The sequence below is a fragment of the Sarcophilus harrisii genome, chromosome 5 (genome assembly GCF_902635505.1).
Source record: "Sarcophilus harrisii chromosome 5, mSarHar1.11, whole genome shotgun sequence".
In the NCBI taxonomy this organism is placed as follows: Eukaryota; Metazoa; Chordata; class Mammalia; order Dasyuromorphia; family Dasyuridae; genus Sarcophilus; species Sarcophilus harrisii.
This window is the reverse complement of record NC_045430.1, coordinates 74,297,161-74,318,980: the sequence shown is the minus strand read 5'-3', so window position 1 is coordinate 74,318,980 and position 21,820 is coordinate 74,297,161. Positions and strand designations below refer to the sequence as shown.

The following is a 21,820-nucleotide window of genomic DNA, read 5'->3' as shown; positions in this document are numbered from 1 at the left end:
TAACAAAAACCCCTTTTGTTTGAGGAGATGAAGAAGACTTTTTTTTTTTAATGTTCTCAGCCTCTGCAGAGGGGCCAAGAGGAATTTCACAAGATTTTCCAAAGAACAGTCTAATGTGAGCTAAAAGTAAAGTAGGAAAATTTTCAATCCAAGAGATGAGATATTCCAAAAAAGTAAATGTACTGGGTTTCCATAGTAGATGCTCTTTCAACAATGTGTGAGTATCATTTATGACTAAAAGATACCAGAAGGGAAAATACATGCACACACAAAATATTAAATTGATTATCCTTTGGATTAACCAAGTCAATAAAATTACATTTATATAAACAAGTCACCAAAGTATATGTAGTATACTTTGTAATGTAGATTACATTTTTTTTTTTAGTAATGTAGATTAGGAAGATAGATGATGCCAACCTTTAAAAGTATGAGTCCTAAATTTTAATTTCATGCTGATGAAGAACATAACGAAAAGATCTCTTCTTTTGTATACAAGACTGTGAAAACATTAATGGCAGGAGTCCTTGTTCAAGAATGCCAAATTGCAATTGTCCATGGGTGAGGTGATATGAGACTATGCCAGAGCGGCAGCCATGTGAGTGGAGAAAAGGGAACGTATACAAAAGATGCTCTAAAGGCAAAAATGACAAGACTTGGCAAAGATTGTATATGTAACATGAATCAAAGTGAAGAGTCAAAGCAAGGATGTCATTAAGATTGTGGGCATGGGTGAATGGAAAGATTACTTTCAACAAAAATAGAAAAGTTTAGAAGAAGGGCAGGTTGGAGGTAGGAAAGGAGAGCCTTCTTTCTGGACAGGCTGACTTTGAGATCCATAAGAGTCACTCAATTTGGGATGACTAAATGGCAGTTGGTGATGAGCCAGTAGTTCAGGATAGAGTCCAGGGCTTGATATTTAGATATGGGAAATTCAAGAAGTGGATTTAATATGTTAATTGAACCCATGGGAACTGATGAAAACAGCAAATGAGAAAATATAGGGAAAAGAGAAAAGGGACCATGGCAGAGCCCTAAGGAACACCCTTATTTAGTAAAAAAAAATGATATAGATGAGAATAGCTAGATGATACAATGAATAGAACACTGGTCGTGGAGTCAGAAGGATCTGACTTCAAAACCAGCCTCAGAAACTTAACATTCATTAGCTCTGTGAGCCTGAACAAGTCACTTAACTCCAATTACTTTGATAAAAAAAAATTGATACAGCTGAAAAAATTAGCCTAAAAGGGATACAATAAGTTGCTCCATGAACCTGAGCTGTTACTCTCCTTTAGAATAATTTCTAACCCATCATTTACCTCTTGATATGAAGATCAATGAGAAGATGTTTTTCAAAGATGCTAATTTTCTGTTACAGACATTAAATAAATATAAAGGACTATATTGCTTTTCTAAGACAATAATTTTCATTACCTTTTTCACAGTTTACACCATAGAATCCAGGTGGGCAGATGCATAAGCCAGGAGTAACACAGAGACCACCATTCATGCATCGTGGCATGCAGAGTGCTAATTGAAAGACAGAATCATGATTAAAGGCAAATAACATTTGGGAACTTGACCATTTTGGTATTAGGATAGGCCTATTCATTTCCTGAGACCTTAAAAGTTTAAGTGTCATATAAGTTGCAATCAGATAGAATTTTTCTGTTGGAAATTATGCTATTGCCAACAGTTTTAAAGAAGATAATTGAGATCTTTTCATCAGAACAATAGCTTGATCACAGAACATGACACATATCAGAAGCTTAATAAGTTCTTGTTACCATAAATTGGTTGCGTATGTTTTTGCCTGCATTATTTCTTTAATCTTTACTGCAAATACCCAAGTTATCCTCCCCATATTAAAATACTAAGGAAAAGAAAATTGTCTTACCTAATGTTTTAATGTTGAAAGTTTCCTTTAGTCAAATGAGTTAATAATTAGACATTTGTAATGATCAATTATTTTCTTGTTTGTGGTTTTTTTTCCTTTGTCTTCTGTCTCTGTCTCTATTTGTCTGTCTCTGTCTCTCTGTTTGTCTCTGTCTCTATCTGTCTGTCTCTTTCTCTTTTTTTGATCATACCCTTGAGTTCATTGGGTTTTTTATACTTCCCAGTGAAAGCACTCCCTCTATCAAAAGAAATAGGTGGAAGAGTCAGGTGGCACAGTGGATAAAACACTAGGAGAATGAGACAACCTTAATGAACTCCAAAAAAGAGAAAGAAAAAATAAGCACCTTCTTTGCCAATGAAACTCTTAAGAAATTTCTTGGGGCACTAGGAAGTGAAATGACTTGCTGAAAGTCAATGTCAGAGGCAGGGTTTGAAAACACATTTTTCTGATTCTGAAGTGGGCTTTCTATCCATTCGACCATATTGCTTCTTTGTATTGTTGCTTTCTTCTTACAAGGGCCTTTAAACAAGCCATTTTTCTTCAAAGGCAAAAATCTCATTAAGCATTTCATTTTTAAAAATCAGTTCTTAGATTCATTACCATTTTATAATATATGGTTTATTGTGGCCAAAGCTACTTCTGAAAAACTGGAAATGAGCATTTTTGAAAAAAAATTAACTTGGGACTATTGGCTTTTAAAACACTCCTTAGGATATAAGAAAGTCCTGGACATATTATATGGACCTTTAACCTTATCCTGAAGTAGTTAGATGCTTTCAGCCTTAGGATCTTTCATTTTCACCATATACAACTGATTGAAGAAGTCAGTAATCGTAACTCTTTAAGGAAAGAATTACCATTTCTCATATAGACTTTTTGTAATTTTCTGAGATTTCACTAATGTACCTTGAAGTAATTACAATAAAGTATCTTAAAACAAAAGGAGGTATGTTTGTAGTATCTTTGGGTTTCTGTTTATATATAACTATGTCGTGACAATTTAAATGAAGGAAAGAAAATAAATAAGATTAGTCCGTCAGCAAAGCTTTATTAAGTGCTTACTAAATTCCAGGAATTGTACTGGTGTCCTGGGACCACGAGATAAGAACAAAACAGTGAGATATTGATCTTACCTACCTTTCTCACAGTGAGGTCCGTAGAATCCATCAGTACATTTACAGACACGTCTTTCATTACAGAAGCCTCCATTTCTGCACCCTCCTGGGCATTCAGCTTGAACAAACAGAAAAATTCTAATATTAAGGCTCTGGACATATTTTTAAAAATTAGGTGACTTGTACTCAACATGAAAAAAAATCTGAAGCTCTCATTTTCTTATTGGTAGCAATAGCAATAATCCATTTGACAATGATGTTCTGAGTTTTCCTGCATCTTTGCTTGGGCCTTTTATTCTTCCCACCCACTTTCATTCCCATGCAGGCTTCTCCCTCAATATATGAAAATTCACCCATTCTAACTTATAACAGAAAATGGAACAAGTAAGGAAAGAATAGGATGTCTTCTAGTATCCAAAACAGTGTTCCCTTTAAAAATTCTCAATTAAATTGCATAGTTCCAGCATGTAAATATTTACATTTGGAGGCTGGAATGACATTTCAATTTCAAATTCTATTCATTTCCTTGCACAAATATTAACAGAAGCATGCATTCACTGTCCCATTTATTTAACTGAAATTTTAATATTTTTATAACATAATTCCCCCCCTTTGATATCTAGCAGTCTACCTGATAGCAAGGAAGAAACCAAATGAGATGGGAAGAATTCATAAACTTCAGTTTGTCAACCTTCTATCCATTCCATGCAACAGTTAATCAATCAATAAGCATTCATTAAATAATTTACTATATGCTAGGGACTGTGCTAAGTATTAGGAATACAAACACAAACATGAAAGTCTCTGCCTTCAAGCAGTTTACTTTGACTGGTGAGAGGCTATCAGAAGTATACGCAATAGTCCCTCCTGTGAAGGCTCTGACATTTTTTCTGTAGTTTTAAGAAAGAATGGAATCTTGAGGGGTTACTGTTTAAATGTTTTCTGTGAGGAGTCACTGAAAAAGAGGCCAGTTTCATTGTAATTCTTCAATCTGTTTCAACTGGGGTGGTTGAAGAGCAACTAGGTAAAATACTATCATAAAGAACTAATAGAAGTTCTTTCCTAAGGGATTCTGATCTTGAAAAGAAACATTATAAAAAATTTTTTTAAATCACCTTGGCTGTTATCCTGAGAGACCTGAATGAGAGAATTGCATTTCCGTAATTTAAAAATTGGCAATAGCAACAACATTGATTTTACTCATAGTTACTATATTGTAAATAAATATCTATATCTTTATTGTTTGATATATTATTTGTATAGCCAATAAATTTAATATTTGTTTGATGGGGAATGATGCACACATACATGAATATATACATGTATACATACATAAATATTCATATACATATATGTAGATAGATACAGAGAAAAATGAAAGCTCATGGAAAAAAGTTTTCTTTAATTTATTTAATAAATAATATTTAATAAACCACATTGGTAGCTTTGAAATTATTGATTAAATTAATGATGACTATTTTGTCATTTTGATAACTCAAGAGGATATATCCAAACATGCTTCTTGATTTCCTTAGAATCTAAAGAATGAACAAAATAAGTCAAATAGAAGAAGGAGTAATGACCTCACCACTTAAGCTACATATGAATCATCAGTTGTTTTTTTGTTTGTTTGTTTTGTTTTGTTTTGTTATTTTGCTGAAGCAACTGGGGTTAAGTGACTTGCCCAGTGTCACACAGCTAGGAAGTATTAAATGGATCATCAGTTTTTAAAAACTTGCTACACATGGTGGTCATAGCCTGTTTCTTGTAAAATAAGCTTTGCAATATTATTAATAAGGCTGGATTTTTCATTTTGAAGTTTCTCAAAATGTGGAGTTATTCATGATACTTTATAATTTTTTTCAACTATTAATTTTAGACAAACATTTTTGTAACTGCTTCAGAATGCTCTATTTCACATAAATAAGAAACAGTTCTTAAATGTGTATGATTTTTTTGATAAGCCAAAAACCTCTTTATTCATCCATAGTCAAAATATCCAAAGATTTTCTGTTTCTCCTACTTGTTTCAAGGAACTATCCCTAAATAAGTCTATGGATTATTCTTCTTTTAGATAGAATAAAACTAAATTTGGATTAATTGAAGGAGCCAGAAATGTTTAGTCTCGGAACACTGAGATTCATTATAGCTATCTTTGTGTATCTGAAGGATTATCCTGTAGAGGAGAGATCATTTTATTTGGTCCCAAAGGGCAGAAATAGATTTAGTTGCAAAAAAAAAATCAAATTTAGGCTTAAAAAATTGTTCAAATGTAGATTGAACTGTTTTAAGAGGTGATAGTGAGTCTTCTGGAAAACTTTGGATGACCTCTTGTCAAGTATGATATAGTGTAGGGAGATTCTTTAGATTAAACTTGAGGTACCTTCCAATTCTCAAATTTTGTGATCCTCTGTGTTTCTGTGAATATTTCATTATTTTGCATTGGAAATTGATTATTTATCCATTCATATTTAAAAATATCAAACTTCAAAATAAAATGAAGTTATTTATAAACCTTTCTTTATTTTCTCCTATTTCATTTGCAGGCCGAATATTTTAAAAATTGTAAAGCACATGAAAATATTATTTTGTAAAATTATTAACCACAACTCTAACTTGTTCCATAAAGGAAGCTGTTTTATCTTTATGGGGTCTGAGAATTAATTTGAGGAAGTTGTTGATTTATTTAGATCACACATTTAAAAAAAGTTCAACACATCTATGAGGAAATTTCTGATATGGAATGGATATGATTCATTGTTATGAATACCTCTAAGAACCTTGAAAGTGCTTTGGCTCAAGAAAGTCAGTATGTTTGGCAATTATACAGAAATGCTCTGTGCCCTAGTTGGCCCTATATTATTGGACAATTTTGTTAACATATTTTTTAAAAATAGATTTTTAAATAAAATAATGTTGACCCTTAAAACAACTATATTTATTAATACAAATGGGTTTCTATGAAGCATAAAAATTGCATAAAAGACCATATTTTGACTAGTGTTTACAGAGCTATATTTCATCCTGACATTAATTGAACTTCATCAGTGAAGAGTCCAATGCAATTCTTCCACAATATATCATTTTCGTTTAAAAGTTTCATCAATTACATTGAAAATGTTTTGATTTGTTGTTGCCATCAATAGGTTTATGAAATAACAAATCTTTCCTCCGAACATCAGTTTCAACAATATATCAGGCCTAAATAACCAAAACAGCATCTTTTAATTAAATCTGTTACCTCATCCATTTGTAATGCAAAATAGCAATGTTTTAGTTTCTCAATCACACAGATCTTCATACATATAAGCAATTCTCCTTCCCATCATGTACAAGTAGAATCAAAACTGTTTTGCCCTTGTTTTGAGAAATATTATTTTAATTACATCAATAGATGCAGATAGCACCACTACATATCTCCTAATGAAATGAGGCTTTTTCTCCTTAACAATACTGTAAGCAACTTTTTATCATGCAAGCAATCCTTTTGAAGTTACAGATAGATTTTGAAAAACTTTGCTTTTGCAAATGAAAAGGGGCTGGTTTTCTCTAAAAGATTATAATTTCTTGCTGTATATACTTTCAAAACACCAATTGAATTAATTAGATTTTGTGTTGTCTGCAGCAAAAGTATTCATCCAAAGGAAAGAATTGTTTTTCCTCTCCATTAAAAACAGTATTTGCAAATTCCAATAATAAATAGATCACACTTTTGGATTTAGGAGTTTTACTTCATGTTTATTTCAGCTACTTAAATTATCTTTATTATCTTTTTATTGGTTTTAGTCAGTCTAATTATCCTATGAAACATAAAATTCTCATTAAAAAATAAATTACAAAGAGAAAAACATTCCATTAAGCAATTTTAGAGGTGGTAGGGAAGAAAAAATAGAAGACAGGAGTGTTACAAAATCCAACAAATGGGGACAGACTTGTACAGATTGGAAATCATTACTGCAGAAGGAGACATAGAGCAAATAGCCCTGAACCACATCTATCCCTAAGTTTCTCTGCCCATTCTAATGGTTACAGGCTTCATTTCATACACAGCTTTCTGGCATCTACTACTTCTACTTCTTTATTTGCTTCCTTTCTTAAAATGTGAAATATAAAATGCTGATTACTCCACACAGTGCTTTTCTTAGTTTTGTCCTTTATTTGGTAATTTCCTCCTGTCTCTTCTCTACTTCCCATCCCACATGTCCGATGAATCTGAGGTACACGCTCAGATACTTTTCTCCTTTTTTTTTTTCTCCTGACACTCAGGTATTTTTATTTATGGCTTGTAGCTCCCTTAATAGGAATTATCATAGAGAGAGAACTACTGGATTTGAAGTCAGAAGACTTGGTTTTACATTTCAGCTCTTTATCCCTTATTCCCTTTATGAGCCCAAATATGTCATTTAACATGTTACTAAATATATCTCACTCTTCTCATCTGCAAAATGGGGGTATTGGATTAGATGACATCTCAAATCTCTTTTGAGTCCAGAGTTTTGGGAAAGGAAATTCTCTTTTGGTTTCTCCACCTGGAAATAGAATTCCTGATCTTCCAACATAATAGTTAATGCTTGTGTTCATTGGTCAATACTGAATGCAGGTAGGATCTCAATGCTATTAAAAGCAAACAAACAAACAAAACAAAAAACTAAAACAAAAATGTTTCCTGGCTAAGTTAACTGGAATAAGCTCAGACTTACATAGTTGTCACATATGTAATCAGAAGAAGAATTTTACAGGTCTTTCTGATTTCAGGTCAGGATTCAATAACAATACACTGTTTCTAATATCCTTGCACTTTTTTTAGCTAACATTGCAGAGGTTTGTGACAACTTAAAGAAAAGAATAACTTTCTGGGAAAAAAGAACTAATAGATAACATAATTATTAACTGATTAACTAGGTCATTAACTAGTTAACTAGGTAGCAGTTAACTAGTTAACTAGATAGCAGTTAACTAGATTATCAATAAAGAGAATCAGGATAGAGTAAAAATTTCCCTTAGGGCAGATTATATTCTGGGGTTTAGTAGTCTTTATTCAACCCATCAGTAATTATTACCTTGTTGACATGTTTTAAAGAAGATGGCATTCTGGGGAGTCTGGAGGATGATATTGCCTTCAGAGTTCATTATGATCACATTCACTTCAAATGCTGCAACTCCATCTTGTTTTCCAAGACATGGGAATCCTACTTGAACAACTAAAAGAAAAATCAATAAAAATTATGACCATGCTTTAAAAAACAACATTAGTCTGATTCTAGCTCTCTGGAAATTTTGGGATGGGAGATGTAGACTAAGTAAGAAATGCTACATTCATTTGAGTGCTGCTTATTTGGAATTTGCAATAATGTAGTGATAGGTTGGGTTGGTTTTTCTCAGAAAATCAGTAGTGAAAACATGGTTGCAAGGAAAATGATTCTTTACAATTTCATGTTTGGCTTTGAGGTCAGCTCTCTACCCACTATCCCCAAGGGTGGCAAACTCAAATAGAAACAGGCCAATAAACTGTACATAAGGGTTTGCATAGTGACTTAGAAAACCCATGTTCATATTATCTATATTCTAGAATCTATATTCTAATATAGAATATATCTATTCTGTTATCTAGATATACACTATCTATCTACATATCTATATATAGATATATAAAATGCTATATCTAGTATTTTAATTATTTTTCTGAAACATTTCTATATTAAATTTTAGCTTGGCTGATTGACACTCAGTGGAGAAGATGTATAAATGGAGTGTGATCCCAGGCTTCAGTATTAGGAGGAAATGATTGGTAAAATGACAAAGAGGCAAATAATTCATGAATAGAGAATGGTGCCCTTCTTGCGTTGGTTAACTATAGAATCAAAATGATTATAGTGTGGCTAAAGGCTCAAATAGCTCTCTAATGGATTTCCTGTTGCAGGGGCTGAGCCCCTTTCTTGGGGAAGAGATGTCCCCCTGTGAAAAATCCAAGGGAGAGCTGTCCAAATGCCAAACCATATGCTATGTATTCAGAAAGGAGAAAGAAGAGTGCAAAAACAGGAATTGTCTCTCCATTTAAAGTCTAAGTGGGCAATCCTTCCTGATTGAGTGAGCAGTCCTCATTGAAGTAGTTCACCCCTCTCTTGCTAACATGGTACCAAGAACCTTCAGCGCTGAGCATATGTGTTCCCCAAAGTAGTCTGGGAAGTTCATTTTAGTTCCATAAATATTTCATGGAGTGTGCGATAGCCATCAAAGGTGTGAGGATTCCTCTGATTGCCCCCATTATACTATGAAGAAAGGAAAGGGATGTCAGAAGGAGAAGAATTTTAGCATAGAAGCTAAATGGTGTAATATAGGGCAGTCAAATGCATTGCTCCCAGCACCCAGAGGACTGTCCAACTAGACTAAAATTTAATTGAGAAATGTTTTAAACAAATAATTAAAAATACAATGGAACATCTGTTGTTCAGTCATGTCTCACTTTTCATGACCTCATTGGGGTTTCTTGGCTAAGATACTGGAATAGTTTATAATTTTCTTTTCCAGCTCATTTTATAGATGAGGAACTAAGACAAACAGAGTTAAATGACTTGCCCAAAGTGACACATCCAATAAGTCTCTGAAGTCAGATTTGGACTCTGGGCAATGAGCCTCTCTGATTCTAGGGTTGACACTCTATCCACTGTACCATCTAACCACTCATGTTATTATGAGGCAAGGCTAACTTCCCGACAATAGACAATAGATGATGTTAATAGATTTTCTAAATCAATGTGCTGCCTGAAGGGACCCATATGTACAGTTTATTGATTTTTTTATTTGTGTTTGTTAGAAACCATTGGTAGAGTAGATAGAGAGCCAGTCTCAAAGCCAAGAAGACTTGGAATCAAGTCTTGATATTCTCACATTCTGAATATGTGACCTTGGGACTTAACCTCTCAATGTTTTAGAGAGATGCCTACAAAGTCTAGATGACTATCTAAGACAATAGGTTGTAGATAAGGTGCTGAATTGCATTGAAAGGAATTTTGTCACATAGGAATCATTTCCCAGAAAACAACATACTATAGTATAATCAGGAAGAGACTTTAGATATCATCTGTCCTCTATCCCATTTTCCAGATAAAGAAACTAAGCTTCCAGAGGCTGTAATTTTCCCAAAGTCACATAAGTAGTAAGTGCCAAAATTTCTGTCTGAACTCACATCCTTTACCTCCAAGTTCAGCCCTCCAAGAATTTCCCTTCGTTTTAGTTTCTGTCTGCTTGCCTTGTCATTGCCAAGCTCAGGAAAATTATCTCAGATGAAGGCAAGCACTTTCCCTTTTGGGTTTTCATAAAATTGCTTACATTTATAAAAAGAAATGGGCTGGTAACCAGGCTGTGTTTTTCTATAAAGTACTGTCTGCAAGTCAGTGCCAAAGCTTTCCCAATGTATTTAGCAATTCAAAGAATTACTTAGGATTTTGGTATTGTCAGCATTCATTAGAGGGTAGTTCCCAAAATAACAGGTAATTTTAGTTTCTCTGAATCTTTGAGACTTGAGTAATATAAATAACTGATTAAATGAAAAAAAAAAAAAGAAACAGCAACAATTTTAAAAGAAAATGTAAAACCAAAATTGGTCTTGGGGATTCAAAGATAGAATTTATCCCAATGGAACTATGTCTTGTTTAAAAAAAAAAAAAGATGTATGAAAACCTCTACTTATAAAACAGTAAAAAAAAAAAAAAAATAGGAGGAGACAGGGAATTATTTGAATTGCAGAAGGAATTTTTTTCATTTCACCAACAGACTTAACCACTATATAGTGGTTGACATCCTTCCCTTCTCTCCCACAGCCAATCAATTGGCATGCCTTTCAGGTTTAGTTCTATAATTTCTCTCCCATCCATATTTTCCTCTTGCCTCACAAGACTACACATCCCTGACTTCCTTTAAGTCCCAATTATAATCCCACTTTCTACAGACGCCTTCTCCAATCCCTCTTAATTCCAGAGCTTTTCCTCTATTAATTATTCTCTATTTATCCTGTATATAGCTTCCTTTATATATACTTAATTTGCCTATTTTCTCCCCTGTTAGTTTGTAAGCTCCTTGAGAACAGTAACTATCTTTTGTCTCTTTTTATATTTTTATATATGTTTAGAAGACCTTAGCTTAAAAAGGTCAAGGTCTCTCATTTCATCCAGGACCATCTCCAGTTGTCTTGATCTACATCAACCACTGGTCCCAGATGACTTTGGAAGGGAAAGTGAAGCAGGTGACCTTGTACAGCTCTCCCTCACTTAAATCCAATTCCCTTTCTTCAAGAAAAAACAATTATACCTGGCACATAATAGACATTTAGTAAATGTTTATTGATTGATTGATTTCTGGGTCATTTCTGGTTCTGAAATCTGGGTCATTGCAATGGTCTCCTAATTGACCTCCTTGCTTCTCCCCTTTGGCTGTTAAAATAACCTTCCTAAAAGGTTATCCACGGCACAGTGGATAGAGCATCAGCCCCATAGTCAGAAAAACCTGAATTCAAGTCTTGGGCAAGTCACTTAACCCTGATTGCCTCAAAAATAACATTCCTAAAGCATCCTGTTGAGGATCAGCCCCTCTTTAAGAAGCTTCAGTGACTTCCTCTTATTCCTAGGATAAAATGAAATGCCTCAGCTCCTTACAATTTATATCTAGGCTACATTGCCAGACTTATTTAAGCTTATTACTTCCCTTCACACACTTTTCTTTACAGTCACACTGACCTACTTGCCATTCCCCAAACTTAGTATTTTTTTTTTTTTTTTTTGTCATTCTCTGTCCCTGGAATGTACTTTTAGATTCCCAAACTTTCTTCAAGGCTCAACTCAGCTGCCACCTCCTATAGGAAATATTTGTTGATTTCCCCTAGTCACTGGTATTCTCTTTCTCCTTGAATTATATTGTTATTCCTTTTTTTTCTTGGGGGGGGCAGCAATAATCAGAGTCACACAATGATCAAGTATCTGAGGCTGGATTTGAATTTCATGTCTCTTGACTCCAGATGATATAACAAAACACTGTGCTAGGTACAATGTTCCTTCTCTTAAGTGACATGCAGAACAGAATAATGCAGAGTGACTAGTGGACAGTGGTGGGGAACTCTGGCTTTCTCAGGGTAGCCTAAGATTACTCGACTTTCTCAGGACACAGAATGGCAAAACTGCTGAATTGAATTAGATTGAGTTGAATTGAATTGCACTAAGTTGAGCTGAAATTTCTCCTAATGTCTGTGTGTGGGGAAATATAACAAAGAATCTATCAAAGTGGAATGCAATTATTGTCAGGCAGGATTAAGGGCCCAGCTAGGTTATAAAGCATGAATTTCATTAGAATGACTGGTTTTGCTTTGTTTCTCAAAAAAATACTGATTTTGTTGTTGGGTTGCTTTTCAGTCATGTCTGTCTCTTTGTAACCTCATTTGGTATTTTCTTGGCAAAGATACTGGCGTGGCTTACCCTTTTCTTCTCTAGCTCATTTTACAGATTTTTTACTCATAAAAACTATATATACTTATATTTACAGATGTGTTCAAAAGAGATGAGGTAAAGTCAGTTGAATGAATACTATAATAGTAACATACTAGGACTTACTCCCACATCTGCCTTCTAGAGGTTCTAAGTGAACTTTATATGCTTGCAGAAAAGTGTGCTACTACTTTGCATGACCTCTTAAACCACTGAAATTAAGATTAGCCACAACATACCATTTCTCCTTTTTCTGGTACATCAGATTCATGGAATTTTAACTAAGGTTCTACTCTGTTACCCTCCTTCATGAACTTTCCATTCCAAATAGCCTATTAATTCTTCCCCTAACCTTAATATAGTCACTATCTTTACAAAAGTTGCTCTTAACTACAATATCTGAAATACTGACCCCTTCCCCACAATGTCTCTGGGAATCCTTTGCTCCTTCTATAACTCTTCAAGGTAACCCAAGAACTGGAAACCTTCCCTTATTATCGTAGTAATAAGTGGGAGGAACATTCTTCCTCCTCAAGTTATATTATCCAGATCTATACTCCTATCCTATTTTCATATTATATTTTCCAGCAATCCCCTTGAATGTGGGATTGTTTTATCTTAGTTATTGCAGTCTCAGCAACCAGCACCATAGCTTAAACATCATAAACCCTTAATAAATATTTCTGGAAAGGTGACTAAGGGTTCTTGAAAACTATGCCAGTGTAACAATATTTTTGATAAGTCTTGCCAAACTAAAAAGACTAGTATTGGATTATATATCTTTTCTCCAAATATGAGCTTTAGGATAAGTTTAGAGTTTACCTATTGGAGCTGATATTTATTCAAACACTTCATGGGATGAGAAGAAATGTGGGGAGGGAAGTTTTTAACCACTCTCAGGGTGTCCACCCCCAAATTTTAAAGTATTAAAGTATGCAGGGGCAGCTAGATGGTACAGGATAGAGCACCAGCCCTGAAATTAGGAGGACCTGAGTTCAAATTTGGCCTCAGACACTTAACACTTCCTGGTGGTGTGACCCTGGGCAAGAACTTAACCCCAATCTCCTCAGCAAAAACATAAAAATAATAATAAATTAATTTTAAAAATTAAGGATGCCGAGGCAGCATGATGTTATTATGGCCTCTGCTTTGACATAATAATTGTTTTCATCTCTATTGTGCATTATAGTTGTGAGTAGTTTCATATTCACTTATCTCATTTGAGGTTTGGCAGGGGTGAATGTTGAAAACTATCTTTGCATGTACTTTGAAAATATTAACAAAAAAAAATAAATATATTTTTTAAAAAGGGAGGCACATAGGGTTTTGTGATTTACCACAGTGCTAGTAAGTATCTGAGACCAGATTTGATTCAGGAAAATGAGTTTTCCTGATTCCAGTGCAGTGCTCTATCCACTGCATCACCTAGCCACCTGACCTAATCAAAACCTCTTGGCTTGTCTACAATTAGGTTCTGGCTTTGTTGTTTCAACATATGTATAACCTTCCACCTTCTGAATTTTCACAGAGAGGATTTATATATCTTTCTCTCTACTATGGGACCAGCGCAAGCTTTGGTTCTTCATTTTATTATGGACCTAGGATGCTGAAGCAGGGACCATTATAAGTACTGTTGAAAAGGCTCTCATAAACCTTTTGTTTAGGATCTGGTACTCCCTGGCTTCCCAGGGTAACAGAAACAATGTCCAAAGAGAGCCCGCCATACTTTTATGTAAATCTTTTTTTTCTTTTATATAATGAATAATTTTACTGAAACCACCCTGCAGTTTGTAGTTCCTGTTTTTATTCTTTTTAGATGCCAGAGAAAGCAGACCTTCAAGAATTGTTAAAGATCAAGAGTTTCTGTCATGCAGGCTTTTAGGCATATAGAGGTCCATGGGACCTTTTTTTTAAGGACCCAAACACTTTGAGGATATAAAAGAGAACACGTGCTTTGTTCTGAGCAGAATAATGAAAGCTACCTGGATGTTTAAGAGTGCAGACTCACTTGGTTACTTTTTAATAATTCAGTCCACCTAAACATGCTTCCACTGTGGAGTCTGTGCTAATTAGGCTAATGAATAACTGCCCTGAAACAATTACAGTCTCTGGGGAATGGGATAAGGTCCCAATAAAACCCTTGCACCTGCATTTTTGTGAAGGAGTCCTAAATCTGACCAAGAAACCCTCCAAACTTGTTCCTAGACATCACTTCAAAGGGAACTAGAATGAGTCCCTCCCCCTTAAATGTTTGGTGTCTACCTTCATCTCCTTCAAAGAAACATAAATTCTCTTTGTTATTAAGACCTGGATGCCTTGGAATTTGTGTCTGAACAAAATATATCCTATTCAAATAGTCTCAACTATTCAACAAATTCTACCTATATTTATTCCTAGTAAGTATGTTTGAAATTTAGTATCTCTATGGCTCAGTTTCTTCACCTGTATAATTAGGCGATAACTAGATGACCTGTCCTAAATCTCTGATACTGTAACTGCTCAAAATCTGAGAGTATTAATATTCTCCCTCAGAGAACAAGAAACCCAGCATGTAATTTTACTACCTTAGATGCAAACTTGAGTGATACATACAGAAACAAAATTGAACAGATGAGGAAGCTGAGGGAAAAAGAGTTAAATGATCTATCCAGGGTCTCACAGCTAGTAAGTGTTGGAGGATAGATTTGAATTCAAATTTTCCTGACTTCAGGCTCAGTGTTCTAACTATTATAAAATCTAGCTGCCTTTTAGTCTTCACCCAAGATCATATAGCTAGTAAATATCTAAGGCTGGATTTGAAGTCAGGTTAGCCTGACTCCAGGTCTAGTGTTTCCTCCACTATACCAATTAGCTGCCATATAGGCACATGGGGTTATAAACTTAGATTCAGAAGGGATTGTAGATTCTGACCCCTTTATTTTACAGATGAGGAAACTGAGTCCAGAGACTTCAAATTCAACACTCTATTTACTGTCACATCCCAAAACTGAATAACATGAGAATTGTAAGTAAAAAATAAATCATCTATTCAAAGAAAAATTAATTGAAAGGAGTGGGAACTAGAAGACCTTGGGGAGATATTTCAGACCCCAAGGAGGGGTAAAATATTGGGAGTATAGGGAGAAGGGGTCTTGGTCATCTTTATTTTCAGAAGTATGTGTCATTGCAATTTTCTTTATGGGTCAGATATTGACTAATAAGACAGCCAAGAAATCCTAGTATGGCTTCATGGAGACATGCTTCCCAGGAAATGATTCTCAGTCAACTTGATCTACTTTTTCCTATCTCTGAAAAACTGGGTAGAATAAAAAGGATGGCTCTGTAGTATTTTCAAGATGTAGCCAGGAAAAAGTATGTTTCTACTTAAGATCCTCTTGAAACTTAAGTGTTTTAGACTGGAACTAACTAGGATAGCAAATGTTGGTCCTTCAGAAAGGAGGTTTATTGGATAAAGAATGTAGCTCTCTTTTCCCACCATTCCATATCTTTACTCTCCTTCAAAACCTTATTTTAAACTCTCAGAAAAAACTTTCCTTAGCTGACCCCAAAAGTTTCTTTATTCCACATGTCTCTTATGAATTACCCTCTCTGTGAGGGCCATAGCCAATCATTCTGATCTATATCTTGTCACTGGACCCAGATTTCTCCAGAGGAGAAAAGGAGGCTGGTGATTTTTCACAGCCCTCTCTCACTGAAATCCATTCATTTGCATGTCATGGTATCACCTCCTTGATGTCATGATCATCTTTAAGAACTAAGGAAAGCAAAAAAAAACAACCCTCACCATATTAATTTGTATCTCTCTGTTGGTCGTAAATAGTGTCCCAAAATTCTTAATGCAGTCTTGAGTTTTAATATCTTATTGTAGTCTTAAGTTGTAATAACTTAACCTTAAATAAGACTTTTGGTAAATTATATATAATAAGCCAATAGTCAAAGACAGCTAAAACATTATTTAGGAGGCTCAAAATAATTTTCCTTATATTCAATAATATTAAATTTCTAGAAAGCTATAAATTTTTTTCTTCACTTCCATCAAATTCTTTTTGCCTAATGGACTTGAGATAAAATGAGAAGTAAAGTATAGTAGATTGGATGCTAGTTCTGAAATTAAGAAGAGAGGGATTCAAATTGTCTTCCTCCCCTCAACCCCAACTAACTGTTTGTCTAAAGGCAGGTTATTTTCTCTGAAACTCAGTTTCTCCATCTGTAAAATAAAAAGCTTGAATTGATGACATGAAAGTATCCTTTAGTTCTATATTTCTGACTCATTTTACTTATGCCAAGTGGCCTGAAGCTCTTGGACCTTATATTCTCTAGTCATTACAAGAGCAATTACATTTAAAATAAAGTTTAACACACGAAAGAGCATTTCGTCATTTTCACAATAGCTTTTCCTAAGTTAAAAGCTACCAACCTGATGCCTTGTGGGGAACTGAGCCAAGCAATGGGATATTGATAGTGGGGTCATCCATGATGCCTTTATCCAGAGATCGTAAGGATAAGAATTCATAGAAATATTCCGCCTACAATAGAATACATTGAAAAATCAGTATTTATGGAAGTCAGCATCCAATGGAATAATTGCTCAATGTCTATTCAATAGAAATTTATCACATTTCAACAAAAAGTCACTGAACCAAGCAAGAACTGAGGCATTATCCAAATGCAACTCCCCAAAATGAGTCCTTTCATCGAAATTCTCCATTTTGAGGTGAGTTTTAAAAACTCAGCAAGAAACCATGTGTTCCAAAGAATGAACTTATTCAATCACCTAAAGGAATTCTTTGGCTAGTGCATTCTGGAAGAAGTTTCCTTAGACATGATAGATTTGTATCTGGAAGGAACCTAGTTTCTTTAAAAAAATTTTTTATTAAAGCTTTTTATTTTCAAAATATAGGCATGGATAATTTTTCAACATTGACCCTTGAAAAACCTTGTGTTCCAATTTTACCCCCTCTTCCTACCATCCCCTCCCCAGATGGCAAGTAATCCAATATGTTAAACATGGTAAAAAAAAAAAATATATATATATGTTAAATCCAATATAGTCATACATATTTATACAATTATCTTGCTGCACAAGAAATAATCAGATCAAAAAGGGAAAATTAGAAAGAAAACAAAATGCAAGCAAACAACAACAAAAAGAGTGAAAATGGTACATTGTGATCCACATTCAGTTTTCACAGGTCTCTCTCTAGGTGTAGATGTCTCTCTTCATCACAAGATCATTGGAACAGGCTTCATTCATCTTATTGATGGAAAGAGTCATATCTATCAGAATTGATGATTGTGTAATCTTGTCGTTGCCATGTAGTACCTACTTTCTTAAATTGTGTTTGCAGCCTTATAAGGGGTCCTGAAACTGAATGTGGGGATTGTGAAATGATTTATTATTATTAAATGTTTGATTTATATTTCTATTTCCCATAGCTATATACCTCGGGCCACATAAAAATTTCTCAAGTGAAAAGAGGTCAACAGTGGCAAAAATTTACAGCTAAAGATATTGAAGGTCAGAAAAGTTAAACAATTTGCCTAAGATTACATAGCTGACACCAGTAGTAACTAAAAGAGCTGGAACTTGAACCTAGATCCTCTAACTCTAAATTCCCTATTCTTTCTATTTCCCCACAGTTTCTTATACAATTTTTTGACAAGATGCCCTTATAGATTAATGACTATAAAACTCTCTGACTAACCATTAGGAAGGCTTTTAGCAAAGGAAGGAGAGGAGTACTCTCTGGGTCATTCTTTGAATCCTTTCAAATTTGTTGCTCTAAAATGGAAAGCTATAAGCAACAACACTAATGTATAGAACTGATGGCCTATTGGGAATGCTTTGATTGTCAACAAAGTGAATAAAATAAGAATGTCAATATTTTACTACAATATGTATTTTTTCTCTTTGCCCTTGGGAATATTATATTTAAGGCCAAAATTTAACCAAAGATATAAAAGGATAACAAGTCAATAATCAGTCACAGTATGAAAACAAATCATCTACCGTTTTGTTCTGAACATTTATATTTTTTCAACAAATTTCTATTAAAAAAATTGCTTTCTATTCCTCAAATATCCATGGTATGCTGACTAGTTTGATCTCATAGCCTAGTTTGACACCTAATTGAATCTAAAGCAGATTCTAAATTAAAAGGGCTATTATTGATGTGAAGGAAAGGATAATCAATAAGCAATTCAAATATGAAGATGAGAGATGGGCAATAAATGTGCCTTCCTAAATGTGCACGTGTTCTTTCTTCAGAATTGAGGATTAAGGAAGACTAAACTATGTACTAAGGTTGCAGCTATGAATTTTTAAAGAAAGGGGCTTTAAAAAAACTCTACATACAAAATTTATTTTCTACTATATTAGTCATAGAACTCAAATTTCTGAAGAAATGAAGTTAAAAATCATTCCAAGAGGAGCATTGATAGGCTGAAACATATCACAAAGAAAAGAGTTACACAGAAGTGGTTTAAAGGAGGATTTCTTCAACTTTTTCAACTCATGACATCTTTTCTTCCAAGAAATTTTTATGCAATCCTGACTATAAAGGCATATAAAATAGATATACAAATCAAACATTTAGTGGTAATAAATCATAAAAAAATTATTTTAAAACAATTCCTTGGTATACATAAAATTTTATTATTTATTAAAGACAAAGGCAAATTTCATACTGATGAGATGAATGTGCTTTTTTATTTTTACTTAAAGAATTAAATCTTGGCAGAATATTTGATACTTTTTAATGTTGTCAAGTTTTTCACAACCCTCACATTCAGTTATGTGACCCCATATGAGGTCACAACCTACAGTTCAAGAAGTTTTGGTTTAAAGGATGTCATCAGAGAAATGTATAATTGGAAAAAAAGAGCTGGACCAAAAATGAAGAGAACTGCAGGAACTCAAGAGTGGCTCATGTACCCTGTTGGTATCCTCATAGTGTCAGGAGGATGAAAGGAAGCTCTTCAGTAGGTTAGGGGAATCACTGCAGGAAATCTATTTGAGGAAATGGAAGAAGGTCAGACAGGATGAGAAAGCAACTAGGTAGCACCATAATGCACAGAGTGCTGGGCCTAAAATCAGGAAGATCCATCTTCCTGAATTCAGATCTGGCCTCAGGTCACACTAATTGTGTGACTGTGGGCAAATCATTCAATCCTACCTGCCTCAGTTTCCCCAATTGTAAAATGAACTAGAGAAGGAAATGGTAAACTACTCCAGTATCTTTGCCAAGAAAACCCCCAAAAGGAGTCACAAATAGTTAGACTGAACTGAAATAATTGAACAACAGTGAAATTGTGATGTGCATCATTGGAGGGAATGAATACTCAAATTGGTGATATCACAGATGGTCTAAAACAGGTAGGAAACCTTTTTTTTCTGTCAAGAACCAATTGGATATTTATAACATCATTAGTGGGCCATACAAAATTAGCAAACTCTAGAACTCAAGCAATGGGAGATTGGTGTATCTAACTTTCAGCTTATCATCTCCTGTGTTGCCTAAGCAAATGATTTTGCAGGCCTTATAGGGCCCTCAGGTCATATGTCTCCCACTCCTGATCTAGAGTATTGGACTATGAAAGATCCTTCCTCCCAGCTCCCCAAACCCAGTTGATTTCTTCTCTGTTTACTTAGAATGCTCTCTCCTCTTTGGTGAAACACCTTGAATTTTGCTTTCTTCCTGGTTTTATAAAAAGCTCATAAAATGTTACCAAGTTTTCTTAGTCAGTGTGAACATATTTTCTGTGCAACTTCATTCCAGCTGATCAAGGACATTTTCCTCACTTAGTCTATCATCTACAATAAGTTGATTATGATGAGTTCACATGTGGTAAAGGAGCCAGGGCACAGTAGTTTATTTCTTATTTTAAATGAGGTGGGATGACTTGATTGATTTCCTCAATTGGCCCTGACTCTTACATCACATACTATCAGAGATGTGGTAAATATTAGAAAATTTTCCTCTAATCTGAATCACAAGAGCAAAGGTATGGAGTTTCGTTTCGATCAAGGAGGAGAACGGAAGAGAGACAGACAAGGAGACAGAAATAGAAGAACAGAGAGACAGAGAGAGACAGAGGCAGGAATTATTACATTATACCATGAGAGTCACTGACACAAGGATTATATATTTTTGAAAATAATGGCCCGAAAATATTTTTCAAACATTCAATTTTACCCAACTCTTCATGACCCAATGTGAGATTGTCTTGCAGGGATACTAGAATGGTTTGCCATTTCTTTCTCCAGATTATTTTACAGATGAGGAGCTGAGGAGCTAAAAGGCATCTTTCAAATACTAAATAACTGTTGCCTTTTAGCTTTAACTATTTAAAATTAAATCTACCTTCTTATTAGTGATTTAAAAAAAAAACTTGTGATTTTATCCTCATAGAGATTTATCCTCTTTTATCCTCATAGATAACTTTTCTTCCTTTTTCAAGTTATGTTTTTATTATGAAATTGAAAAACATCAATCAACATAAATATTTCAATATTAAAAATACTTCAATATACAAAGAACTGAGAGGATTGCATATTATTTTTATAATAGCTAATGTTTATATAGCTCTTTAAGTGTTTTACATCTTATTTTATTTGCACAATAACCCCGGGATGCAGGTACTGTTATTACTTTCATTTTACAAATGAGGAAATTGAGATCGATAGAAATGAAATGACTTGCCCAGTATCATACAACTAGTAAATATCTGAGGCCACATTTAAATTCAAGTCTTTTTGACTCCAGGCCCAGCACTGTCTCCACTGAGTTACCACTATATTACCAATGAAATGTGAACTCTTACTATGAACAGTTTTTATGTACATACTAAAGCTAACAAAATAGTAAAAAAAAAAAATTGCCCTGTTTGCTTACCCATCTGAACATCTAACATTTTAAAAATATTTTTTGATGCTTTTTTTTCTTTCATTTCTTTTTTCAGCATCATTATCACTACTAACTGATTCTCCTTCTACAACTCCATCCCAGGAGAAGCTCTCTCTTGAGACCCATAAATATCATTCAATAAAACAAACCCATACATTGGCTATGTCTTGAAATCTATGTGCTATTCAGTACCCTTAAACCTATCACCTCCTCAGTTGGAGGTAGAAACAAGCTTCATTGTCACTCACTATAGATCATGGTATTTTTAGAATTGGCTTTCAGAATTGCTTTCTTTAACATTATTTTAATTATTTTATAAATTATTATGATGGTTTGGTTCAATTACCTCCTACAATTTCATACAGGACTTGATAGGATTCTCTGAATTTTTTTGATTATTTCTTATAGTGAGATAATATTCCATTA

General features: G+C 34.2%; 1 protein-coding gene across 1 annotated transcript in view; it reads right to left on the bottom strand.

Moving 5' to 3' along the window:
* The window catches only part of WIF1 (WNT inhibitory factor 1), a 106,313-nt gene that overhangs the window by 31,572 nt on the left and 52,921 nt on the right, over positions 1-21,820 (bottom strand). The window contains exons 4-7 of the mRNA XM_031940883.1: positions 16,906-17,014; positions 8,076-8,216; positions 3,038-3,133; positions 1,438-1,533 (exon numbers count right to left, since the gene is read on the bottom strand). Coding sequence (XP_031796743.1) covers positions 1,438-1,533; positions 3,038-3,133; positions 8,076-8,216; positions 16,906-17,014 — 442 coding nt within the window. The remainder of the gene's footprint in view (positions 1-1,437; positions 1,534-3,037; positions 3,134-8,075; positions 8,217-16,905; positions 17,015-21,820) is intronic.